General features: G+C 38.5%; 1 protein-coding gene across 2 annotated transcripts in view; it reads right to left on the minus strand.

Moving 5' to 3' along the window:
* The window catches only part of LOC144206008 (unconventional myosin-VI-like), a 30374-nt gene that overhangs the window by 5704 nt on the left and 11631 nt on the right, over positions 1-13039 (minus strand). The window contains exons 15-30 of one of the 2 annotated variants that reach the window (XM_077730666.1): positions 12745-12817; positions 11365-11492; positions 10766-10861; positions 10352-10522; positions 9634-9672; positions 9444-9537; positions 9042-9172; positions 8893-8970; positions 8683-8812; positions 8074-8164; positions 7216-7366; positions 5966-6174; positions 5798-5876; positions 2895-3055; positions 2694-2735; positions 587-690 (exon numbers count right to left, since the gene is read on the minus strand). In XM_077730666.1, coding sequence (XP_077586792.1) covers positions 587-690; positions 2694-2735; positions 2895-3055; positions 5798-5876; positions 5966-6174; positions 7216-7366; positions 8074-8164; positions 8683-8812; positions 8893-8970; positions 9042-9172; positions 9444-9537; positions 9634-9672; positions 10352-10522; positions 10766-10861; positions 11365-11492; positions 12745-12817 — 1777 coding nt within the window. The remainder of the gene's footprint in view (positions 1-586; positions 691-2693; positions 2736-2894; positions 3056-5797; positions 5877-5965; positions 6175-7215; positions 7367-8073; positions 8165-8682; positions 8813-8892; positions 8971-9041; positions 9173-9443; positions 9538-9633; positions 9673-10351; positions 10523-10765; positions 10862-11364; positions 11493-12744; positions 12818-13039) is intronic. The other variant, XM_077730667.1, reaches the window with a different exon arrangement.

Here is a 13039-nt window from a genome sequence, read left to right on the forward strand (position 1 = left end):
GTGTTGACTACAAATACATAGAAACAACTAAGGGAAACTGTTTCCCACCTGGGATTCAAACCTCAGCCTCCCACACGGGAGTTAGGTGAGTTAACCTCTACACCACAAGTTTACTTTGTCATTATTGGAACATCTTGACTACAAATATATAGAACCCACTAAGGGAAAATATTTCTTGGTCTCCCAAAGGAAGTATCTGGGTTGCTTGACTTTACAGTGCTCGCCATATATCGGGCAGCCAGCGGAAAGACTTTTGATCTTTATACTTGACTGAGTAGAAGTTGGCGCGGAATGAGTCGGAAGTGCAGAGGTCCGTCATCCTCCAAAATGATGCTAACTTCTTTTCTATGCCACTTTAAAAAAAGCCTTTCTAGTGAGCATGCAGCAGCTGTGGGAGCACCAACTGATCCGTCCTTTCATTTAATGGGCACAAGATCTTGTCTGTCCACATGCTCAGCACAGCTGCAGGCTGAGCGTTTTTGGCACTTATGCTAGATACTAAAAAAATACTAAGAGGAATCCACCAAAGTGTAAATAGTATATATATATATATGTACATACAAACAGCCAAGCTGGGTTTCCTTACCACAGGAAGTGTTGATGACATCTCGCAGTTCAGCATATTTCCACTTGCTGAGGTCATACTTTTTCACGCCAGCCGCAGCTTTAGTTGCCTGCACCTGAGGACCCCTGTGGGTAAAGGCCATGTGATGATGAATATGCGTGGGACACATAAAGGAATGACAGTGCACAAAAGGTTTACTGTCTGTCAATGCAAAGAGATTATGATGTGAAGCTGTAATTTTGGCACATGCCGTATGTCACTTTTCACAAGCTGGAACTATACTCTTAAAAAGCAGCATAAACACCAGCACAGCAAAAATTTGGTTCGATGCACATAAAAAGCACAACTAAAAGAGTATTCAGCCAACCTAGGTTGTTAGTAAGTAATTTTTGAGAGGGAAAGCCAAGCATAAGTATTGTGAACACACTTCATGTGAAGATACAATAACATGTTTATTCTGTTTTTTGAAGCAAAGGTGTCTCCAAACAGACATCATTTGCAGGGTTTTCAAACAAGACTTGGTCTCAAGATTTTCTAGCAGCTGACTGTGGGGATCACTCACTTACAGCCTTTTTATTCATTAGCCACTTTACAAAAATCTGCAGGAGGGCAGTCTGCTTTGCAGGCTTTTGAAGATATAAAGACGTCCCGCAAAGTGCCAACTAAAGCCCTATATTTTAGGAATACACATTACAAGCGTGCATCATTAAATTCTCTCCTTGGTTGCTGTATTCTTCAACAATACAGTTTTCATAATGGGTCCAAAAAGAAAACAAAATAAAAATAAACAACAGTAAAACTATTTTGTTTCATTCAATAGACATTAAAAGCAGTACCCCTCCCTCCTTTGTAGCTTAGTGTATTTAAACCCAGCACCACAAAAAACATACTGTACAACTGCTGACATTCACAGGGTAGCTTGATTTATGAATCAAACAATCTATTCAGACCTTCAGACAGTTAACAGCAGGTCTGAAATCACATACCCAAGCTTTCCTGCAGAGCCGAGGCTGCTAATACAATAATACTGAGGAATTAAGTCCTCTATTTACAGCTGCTAATGTCTAAGAGTGGAAGATGTCTTATCTAATCCTCCAGATTAGCACTGGTAGTATTATTGATGATGATGAAAACATTAGAACGAGTGAGAAGCATCATCATCATCAGTCTAGCTGGGACATAAGGAAAAGCACGAGGAGGATTGTGCAGGCAAGGGACAGGCAATGAGAGTGAAGTGATGGGCTGTTGCTAATAGAAAATGGTTGGTCGGAGCAACCCAGGAACAGAGAGAGACAGGGAGTCCAAAATGCTTATTACATTTTCAACTGTAATATAGGAGAACACCAGTTTAACTAAGGTACTGCATTTGCAAGCAGGTGTGGGGGCAGGTTTGTGTGAAGGTGCCTTCCAGTTTGAACTTCCTATTTTGGTTTTTCGATGCCAAACTATAAAAAGTGCTTGGCTTATTCAGTATTTTTAAAGGTTATGAATCAAACACCTGTATCTCAAGTTTTACAACAGAACAATAATGAAATCCTTGTTAGTGGATGGGTGATTACTTGCAATTTACCTCATTCACACAGCTCTTTAAATGATAGCTGGGTTTTCCAATTGAATAGCCCCAATAGTAACTAGAAAAAAAGAATGTACTTGTTCTGTTGCTGGGTTGCAGCAACATTAATGACATATTAAAAAAAACTGTCTATTTTCTAAATGTAATGCACACAAACTGGTTGATTTTTAGATGCAAATTATTATACAAGAGTGCAACTGGTGCTTGTATTGATGAGTAATAATCCATTTCCAGAGTACGTGATGTATAACCATAAATGCGTGAGCAAAATTGCAAACTGAGTTAACAGAGAGTAAGTAAACAGTATGATCTGTGCTTTTGAACAAATACGAATATCCTCAGAAAAGCACAAAGAGCTTTTTTTTTTTTACTTATCAAAAATCTATTGTTATGATTTTATGTGCATATGTTATTGTGGACCAGAGGGTATAAAAACAAGAAATTTGGTTTGCTGATCTACTCGAAGAATTTCCGAAACAGGATTAAACTATGATTAGAGGCAGCATAGGGATTTTTTTTTTTTAACGCTACTAATAAGTTGTTTTGAGTTCTTACATGGCTTTGGCTGAGGATGCAGAAATAGGAAGGTCCGAAAAACTATGAAAGGACAGAATAATAAGAGAAAAGTGGTTACGCTTGCATGGAAATCAGAAAAAAGAGATGCTGCTGCGGGTTCATTAATTTCATTGAGAAAATAGTTCAACATGTGCCTCCCCACCTCCATGCATACATGTTGGTTTTATTAACATGCAATACCTGCGAAGACTGGGGTCTATCTGACCATCATCAGTGATGAGCTCAGCCTCACTCTGAGCAATCCTCATGGCAAGCTCCCTGTCACGTCTCTCCTGCTCCACCATCGCGGTCCGCTGGACCTGCTCCTCACGTTCTAGGGCAAACTCGATTTCAAGCTCGGCCTGTAAAAATTACACACACACAAACAGAACGAATGTTACTTTAATGTGGATGGTCTTCTATGCAGGAATCTACAGAATATAAGCAAAACATGGCTGTATACTTGAGCCAGATTAGAGTGATTAATCCACTATTAAAAAAGCCTTATCGGTCATGTGTCTAGACAAACACAGCAACAGCAGTTTGAGAGTTCTTTCATAACAATAGTTTTCTCCAGACGGATAATCTGGGAACTGTCCTAAAATAATGACTAGCCATGCTGGTAGGGGTTTTCACTAAATTATTCCATGCATCACTATGCCAGTATGACATTCTACAATACCTGATGTTGTTTTCAGTCTGGCCACTACCTAAAAAGGCCAGCCCTAGTAGCTTTAATGACTAGTGACCTGATATTTTGACCACAATTATACTTATTTCCAGACTATAAGCTACAACATACCCAATTTGAACCCTGTGGGTTATGGTCTATATGGCGTTTTTAAAGACCAATGAGCTCCATGTATTTTGGTGCAAACATCCTATTAGACAATTCGAACACCTGTGATTTATGGTCCATTGCAGCTTATACGTATATGAACAAATAAAGTTTTCTTGAAAACATCAGTGGTAAAAGTCAGGTGTGCCTTGTAGCCCACAAATGACATAAGTTTAACTATAGGGTTCACAATGATTTACTGTAGATTGAACACTGAAAAACACTTCTACACGCATTGAGGAAGTCCGTCTTCCATTTTCTTTAAAGGGGCTTTAAATATGAATAACCTCCCGGCCAATATGGTATTATTCATTCTTGTGGATGGTCAGATCAGCAGCCACGACAGATGACCAGCGTACCAGAGTGAAACATGGGGTGATCTAAATGTTGAGCTGCTTCACAGTCACAGAGCACAAAAAAAGGTTTTATGGTTTCCAGTGAAGCCTAGTATGGCCCTCAAAGGAGCTTTTCCACAGGTTTTATAATTCTAAAGCAAACCTAAATCACAAAGGCTCTCTTTTGGAACTTCCCTAATGCCACTAGAACACAAAGATTTAAGGACTGAAGGGGCCAAGCTATCATGCGAGTCCTTGATGCAGCAGAAATAAATGAGAGAGAAGTAACTTTTTCCTACACGAAGTCTGCTGGTTTGGTAAAAACTTTCAATGAGTTTTGAAGAACTGGCGAGTGGTTTATTCCAATGTGAAAAAAAGACAAACAACTGCTTAACTTAACACACAAAAGAGTCTTGAATTTAAATGTGTCGAACTGACAAGGACGGATGGACATAAATACCGTAGGAGAGTAAAGCAGATAATTGTCAAACAAAAGCGAGAATATAAAAAGGTGCACGTAATTTAGTCTGAGAGAAAATGTCAGGGAATAGGCTAATCAATCAAGAACACATACACAGCCTTCTGGGAGTTGGTCCAAAAAGTAAGAATAATGGTGCCTTCACTTGGACAGAAAGTGATTGTGTCAGAAAATCTTAGAGAAATACACGGTTTACAAAATAGAGACAATCATTACAGTTTAACTCAAAGGCATTCTCATATGATGGGATATCAAGTTACTCCGAAGCAATAAACATGAATCAATTGCGACTAATATGTTGTGCAAAGGGGTACTAAACAGATGGGGGAAGAAGCCATGACAATTTAAGAGACAAATTCTCTAAAGGAATCTTTTTTTCCAGGGTAATATTGAGCCTTCAGATATTGTTTGGATATTGCAGATTGTAATTCATAGCAAAATGAGTCCTAATGTAGCACTCTATCAAGAGCACGAAGGGGAAACAAGGAGACAGGCCAAAACACAAAGGGCACTAGAGGCATAATGATAAGCCAACAAGAGGCTTTCCACGTGTTCCTCATTTTCTTTATTGAGAGCAACAATTCGAGAGCCCTAAGAATTCATTCGTGCAATCTACTTGTGTGCAGAATTTCTACTAAACAAGTAGAAACAGGCATACACCAATGTGGCCTGTGCTCAATGCTCAGCACCATACAACTATGCAACAATATAATTAGCACAGTCACCATTGCAACCTAGATATACTAAAAATGCAGTTACATTGTGGAACTGAGAGCAGAGGGAGTGAACCCAATCAGTAATTATGTTCTATGAAGATTTTTTTTTTTTATAAAGACAGAGAATTCCCTACTACCCCCTTAATTTGATGTCATTTAGAACTTTGTTATATCCTCGTTAAAATCTCCCAAAATAAAATGTAATTAGCAACTACAGTATATACGATTACAAATCACATGGAGAAATAATTCGAAGATATGAAGAAAGGAGAGATTGATGTCGTTAGGGATGACTATGCCCTTGAGCTTGGGTTGGCGCTTTCTCCTTTTACGATTCAGAAAATGCAATTCATATCTAATAACTAGATTTTAACCCTAAATCATTTCAGATGAGCTACTGCTATCCCGACAATCACCTCATTTAAAAGGAAGATCATTTGCAATCTTTCTGGGTTTATTTGTATTTTAGGGCACTGAGGTAAAATCTTTTAGGAAAACCCCAGACCAAACCATGGTGTAGACTGGTAAAACCGTGACTGACACTCAATTTCCATCTTTTTTTAAAGAGGGAATGGGTAAAAATAAACTTGCGGTTATATATACAAGCAGTCCAGGCAGAGTCAGTTATTTTATCTGAACACAATCAATGGGATTTGCTTTTGTTGAGCAGTTGTTATAGAGACATCAATATGTTGCATAACAAGCGGACCTATATAACTAACTACAGCAGCCCAAACCTGTAAAACCTTCTCTTCTTCCTCTCGCTTCTTCCTGTCTTCCTCTTCTTGCTTCCTCTTCACCTCCATCTCTGATTTCCTAGAAAGAGTTTTTAAAGATTTGGGTTAAACCCTGAACACACCTTCACAAAATATTTCACACTAATCTTTCCTCTGGTTGGCACATACAGTCTTCTTTCCTCTTCTTCTAGTTCACGTTGTTGTTCTTCTTTCTCTTGATGTTTCTTCTCTCTCTCCATCTCCTCCTCAATGTGCTTCAACCTCTCAGATTCCTCCTCTTCCTGTTTCTTCTTCTGCATTGAGGACAGCAGCTCCTCTGAGCGTTTCACCAACACCTGGTACTCAGTATCGATCTCTTTCCGGTTCATCACTGAATTCTGTTCGAGGAGATATTAGGGTCACAAGATAAACATGAGAGAGATAGCCAATATCTACTGGATTGCTGTGTAAACAAATGTACAACTGAAATAATCAATCATAGTTTTTAAAAAAATAAAGTTTGCATTAACTTTGAACAACTTTTTTATGACCTTTGTTTGGTGCCAACAAAGTGCCATGCATCGACAAAATGAATGAAAAAAAGATGGTGAGTGACGGGTTGCCGGACCTGTCAGATATTTAATGAGGGGAAGAGAGGTTGATATATTCCCGATTCATTAGAGTGAGTCACTAACTGGAACACCAAGAGGGGACGTGACACGGTCTCGTCCCCAACGTATGGATGACTGAATGACAGGCATTGGCCTCCCATGAATTATTCACACGGAAAAGCAGTGTTCAGAGCACTGAGTGTTGACGTTGGGCTGCTAATAGGCTAACAGAAGAATAAGGGTGCTGAGAAGCTGACTGGTATGAAGCAGGTGGAGTGGAAGTGTCGGGAATCACTGCAAATAGCCAGAGGACCTCAGGCATCATTGCCAGTCTCAGTATCATAATTGCTAATGGTGCATGAGAAGCAACAGCTTTAAGAAAAGCAGCACTTGGAATGTCTACCCGATGGGATGCAGATTGGTTGGTGATTTGCAGAACTTGGCAGAGCCAATAAAAGGTGTTTATTGCACAAGTGGGACTGGGATTTCGCTAATCAAGTTTGATGATTTAAGTAACAGCCACACTAAATGACATTATTGAGGAGAGGATTTTTCCCCCCACGTGCACTGATTGAAAATATCGATTGAGAACGAGTCAACATGAGCAGTGAGCACTTAGCAAGAAAGACTCATGTGTGCTCAAGGGTAAATATATAAAGTGCAAAAGCCATTCTTGAAGAAATTCAAATCGTCATACTAGTCGATGCGCAACTCAACATGAATGACATAAGCATCTTAACAGACACTTTGAATAGAGATGTCTTTACAACTGGAAAATAATCCTTGGGCGCTGTGAGAGGGTGGAGCATAAAGTTAGTGATGACTCACTTTTATCTTGGCTATCAGGGAGTCTATGCTGGTTGCCAGTTGCTGGACCAGCTTTGTCATCTCCAGTTTGCCTTCTTTCAATCCATTAACAACCTCATTTAAGCGCTCTATGTGCTTCTTCAGATTTTTCACCTTCACCATACCATCGATGCTGTAATGAGAATAAATTATTAAACAAATAAAAACTTTTCTAAATGTGTGTGAGCTCATTTCTTTTTAAATAGACCCGAATCAAAAGAATGAAGAGCTATGTTTTTCTTTGGAAAGGAAATACATTGACTTTCAATGAAGCATGGAAAACATTATTTGTGCAATTTGTTTAAATTCTAACAAAAGCTAACTGTGATTATACGAGAAAACCACATGGAATGCACTATACAAGGGCTTCAAATTCACAATATAGACACTATCTTACGTTAACTAAGGACAATCCACTTGGTGATAACATATACTATAATATTTTTTTTCACAGGTAAGTACTTGGCACCAGACATGAAATAACCTTGTGTAATTCGTCACATGCTGCTTCACCAAGTCTAAAGATAAATTAGATTAATACAGATTATTATCTGATCATGTAGCAGCTTGTTCTAGCTAATTCCCAATTTCCTTGCAAAGCAGTGATGGAACTGCTGTCCTCATTACTCGTTATATAAGGTTTTACCTTAACTGTGTTTTGCTTTTCTTTGGCTTTTTACCAGTTTGAACAAGATGTGACGATTGAATAAGAATAAAAGGAATACTCAACTGGACAGCAGTTAATTTCAAGTGTTTGAGTTTCTTTGAACAATTGTCTCTCAATTGAAAGTATGAATAAAAGCTTTTTTTCAATTACTGTAGATCTAGGGACAGACTCACCGTGGCTTGTGCTTCCGTTTACATAACCACATGCGCACCGTCTTCTGAATCTTAATGCACGCCAAAGCCCTGTAGCTCATCTTGTTCCTGACTGGCATCAGTGGAAAAAGAGAAAGACTTAGAATAGATTCTTAACCTAAGCAAAAATTTAACCCGATGATAAGAATGTGATGTATCGTTTAGAGCCCTAAAAGCATGTCTTACCCATATTTGTAATACTGCTGTCTTTCTAAACCTAAAACAAATGGCTACTGTAATACAATACATTACTTGTATGGTCTGCCATGCAGGAAGTACCTCATCAAACAGCCAATTTTCTTCCATAATTTAATTGAATGCTTTCAAAACAAAGAGCACAATGGATGCTGTTCAATGGTGTAATTCCACAAGTAAGCACATTGTCAAGTGTTGCAGTGCTGACTGCTTTAAGAGAACAATTTCAGATTTTTTGAAGCTGCTTTTTGCCTGAGAAATATATTCAAGGGTGTAAAGTGTGGCTTTAGTATTACCACCGGGACACTAGACTATATTTGGTGGGGTAGCATACTGTTTTGCAGTTTTGTGACAATTGTTTTGAAAACATTAGTATAAGCAACCGAATGGACCTACGTTTGATCACAGACAAGCTACACCACTGGACCTTCTTCCAACGGCTGCACATTAGCCACTTGTTGACTTTCTTCAAGAGCTCTGCCAGGTGGTCGGGATCTGACTTCATGATCTGGTCAAATTCTGCAAACTTCCAAGTGAAAATCAAATATTAATTTCTATTTTAGGCCAACTCTCTATTTGTCAGGCTATAAAAAATATGCTGGATACCTTTCCGGGGCGAAAGAACACTTTGGTCAAGCCAAATTTGAAGTCGTTGTCATTTAATCCCAGAGCTTTAAACAAAGCCTACATAGAAAAAATAAATAAAGTCAAAATTGCAATATACTAATGTCAATCTCAATCGTTTAGCATTGCACCTTGCAGAAGAGACGTGGGTTCAGTCGGGTAAGCTTATCAGGCATGTACTGTTTATACATGTTGTAAAGCTCATGGAAAGGTGCCCTAGAAGGGAACCCACCCTGCATCAGGTCTAACACAGACACCATTCCTGGGTAAAAGAAACAGAAAACACATCCACACACAAACAACAGGTTACAGGAGGACCCAATGAACACCCAATGAACAATGAACACCTAATGAACGTTCCCAAGAGTAATAGGATTCTATGCAATTTTTTCCCTGAAATATATTGTGTTTTCATCTACGTTTCACCGTGGTGACCTCAGAGGAGATAAGCCAAAAGTCCACTATTATTATTTTGGCTTATCAACATCTATCTGATTACATTCCAACACAACATTTGAGTTTAAAAATATTACCTGAGCATTGCAGCTGGGACAGAATAAGAGCGCCTTCAAAGTGATGGCTGATCATTTTCAGGTTAGGTTTGACACAGCGGATAAAACTGGAGCCCTGCACCAATAGAAAGGCAACCATTAAAGGACATACAGTTCCATGTCAGTAAAGTTTTGATCTAGGTCTACAGTCTACATGTTGATGGTAACTCACGGTGCTACGAAGCTTTTCCAGCAATAAGTTGAGCTGCGTCTAAGAACAGAAGCAGACAAGGACTCATAAGATTTTGTTTGAGGAGTGTAAGAGGAATTGAGTCGGCCACATGAGCTTTGGGCGCCACACATTCTTTGCAACACTCTCTGGCCACGAGCACCTTATTGAACGTCATTATCTTTGTGTGAGAGCCCGTGTCTGGTGCATTAGTGATGAAAGCCCTGCAGGAGTCTCAGCAGTGATAAAGTCTGTTGAAAAACACAGTGCGTAGTTTGTACCCGACAGTGGTGGGGATTTGGGCATGGGGGGGCAAGTGGGTCCACTTCCTCTTCTTGAAATAAACATAAGATGTCAATGCTGTGTGGTTCGATAAAAACTCTTTTGTGAGTGTTTGTTTCTAGCCTTTTTTTCCAGTTTTCCTATTTGTCCTATAATAACTGAAGCAGACTTCACTGAGTTTTATTCTCCCATAAGTAAAAGAGGTTGAGATGTCTAGAAATCAAAAGTATATTCATCTCAAGAAAGATGGGAGTGTAATTACAACGGGAAAATAAACAGATAAACTCAAGAAACAACTCCACGATGAAGGAAGACCAAAGGTAGACCAATCAGGAACTCACTCCTGGCCGGAGCTTTTTCAGTTTGCACCCAAAGCTGACATTTTAACGCAAGTGGATTGTTCACTACCTTCTGAGACAAACTCCAGGGTGTCTCTTACCTTGAATTTGTTTCCAACGCTGATGAAACTGAGTTTTCCTGCTTTTTGTTTGGAGTCCTTGTTAGTTGCTGATGTCTCAAACAGCTCTCGAACAAAGTCGTTCTTAGATTCGCATACTAAGCTCTCCAAGGACATGTGGAGGGCATCATTGTTCTTCTCCACAAACCGAGTCTGTTGATAAATGTTACAAATTGAGCAATATATAGCAACATCTTTTGCTGTGTGTGAGAAAAAAAACAGCAGACATAAAATAGGTTCATATTCACTTACAATAGTCAATTCTTACAAAATTACATGAGATTTTTAATTCTCCATTGCAGTTTTAACTGACATAGTGATTCCTGTATGAGACAGTTCTTGCATATGTATGATGGTGACACTGCTCTGTACATTAGCAACTATGGGACAAATTACCGTTTCATAGCAAACAGCTCCAGCAAAGTGCCTAATGATAAAGCCTTCATCATCTCGGAGATTCCGATGAATAGTCAGTTTGGACTTCCGGGGAACCTAGAAAGAAAGGCAAATCAAGAGAAAGACATTAAATCTAATTTATTGACGGCTTTGAACTACAAATGTAATTATTTCTCAGTGAAATTATCCATCACTGTATGTGCAGAAGCAAATTGTTTAGGCACTCTATACTGCTATTGTATGTACTTTAGAAGGCGGGTTTGGCTTATTTTATTTATGTATTAGTACCTTATTTAAAAATGTATTTCAGGGATTTCCTTCAATATGTAAAATTCAATCTAAAAGGATTTCATGCATGCTATGAGACAGCCGAGTCAAACGAGTGCAATAAAAAGAGAAAAAGGAAGGCCACAAGTGTGTAAGCATCAGTCACGTAACTGCGACAGCACACAGGTCTAGTAAAAACGACCGTAAAGATGAAACTAATGTGGAGTCCATCTCTCTGCCCACACAAAAGCAGAGTGATGGGAGACTGTGAGGCATTTTGTGTGTGAGTATGTGCGCTGTGTGTAGTGGTGGAGGTAGTTAAGATGTCAAACCGTAAGTCTGAAATGCTCTTTGTGCTTGTTGTGAACAGCCTGTGCAAAGTGTTGATCGCTTGGCTGAGGAAGACGGTTCTCTTCGTCCAAGATGTCCAGAACGCCCACAAGTTTTGCTTCGACGAGATCTGCAATCGAAAGAGGATCTAATCAAAACTAGAAAATGGCTAAAAAACCTGAAATAATCTATCATGCTCGATCCCATAACAATTATCAGAAATGTCCACTCTGCATAAGTATTCAAAGCACAGAACATTTTCATCAGGATGTTCATTTACTATCATTGCTGAATTATTCATATGCCATGCTGTTTTTTTGGAATATAATCTAATAGCCTAGGACCACCCGGAAAAATTTACATGAACAAAGCACCTGTGCATGAATCCCAAAGACTGATGAGTGAATTAATGCCCAGCCCAAACGGTCATTTGCAAGTCATAAATGTTATTCATGGATGCCATTTAACCTCACACTTGAATAATCACAGCCTTTGAAATACAAATCAGAATGTTTCACCTTGCTATGCAGAGTACTTCATCTTATTAATTCTGGAATTTATTTGACATGTGGGACAACAGGAAACAAGATTGTATCATTTTCCCCACCTTCATGTGCATGCAAACAAATCCACAAAAGCCACAAATAATCATTACCTGGTCACTCTTCATTCACACACACATTTAGAATAATGAGAAAGATGTCCTTTTTGCAACAATAACAGGCACATTTTTGTCTCTCTGTCCATCATTCAAATATGAGAAACTTATCTAAATGAACACTACTGCTATACAATAAACAATTACACACACACAACCCTACAACTCAATAATGTTGCCCGAGTGGCTTGTGTAAACGTCAGAAGTCCACTATAGCTAAAAGTATATAAAGAGAGTAATGCCCTCAATCCTATACACATGGTGGTGATTTAAAAATAAAAAAAAAGGTATGAAGTCTCTTCCTGTAAATCACCAGGAGAAAGACAAAACAGCCAATATATCAGTCAAGAATGAACTTGACAATGACAATATTGCTACTTAAATGTATATTTACCATACATCGGAATTGGGTTGCCCTGTATTTTCTGTGCACAGATGTTTATTCCAATAAAATCACGTGTTACCTATTTATTTTTTTAATTATAAAAACGTATTTGCTTATTGTACTTAATCTTATTTATTCAAAAATCAGCCAATGAGAAATAATTATTATAGTTCAGCTGCATAAGCTCTGTCATAAACAATCAATTTTAAATTCTTTCTAAGAAGACGAGGTAAGCAAAAAAAAAAGAAGATAAAAGCATTTAAAAGGTTCCAAAACTATTCAAACCGAATACTTTTGTCAAGTGTCTCAGTTGTAATTAGGGAATGAAACAGAACATACCAATGCAGTCCTGGTTGTCAACATAATGCACTTCATTTACTCCCAGTCCTTCCTTTTGATAAAGTTCTTGTTCCTGCACAAAAAGTCAAAAAGTAACCTGGCATGTCTGTTTTAAATGGTTGAAAGTGTCTAAAGTAATTTGAAAACTCAAACTCCTTTAATTGGAGTCCTTAAAAGAAAATAACATTAAGAGATCACAGGAGGTAACTACGTGTCATCACACCCTCTGGGAAATTAGCATTCTAATTTCATCAGGAACACTGGGAGACAAAAACAGTATGGGGCAAAAAAATCT

This window comes from Stigmatopora nigra, chromosome 13 (assembly GCF_051989575.1).
Source record: "Stigmatopora nigra isolate UIUO_SnigA chromosome 13, RoL_Snig_1.1, whole genome shotgun sequence".
Classification (NCBI taxonomy): Eukaryota; Metazoa; Chordata; class Actinopteri; order Syngnathiformes; family Syngnathidae; genus Stigmatopora; species Stigmatopora nigra.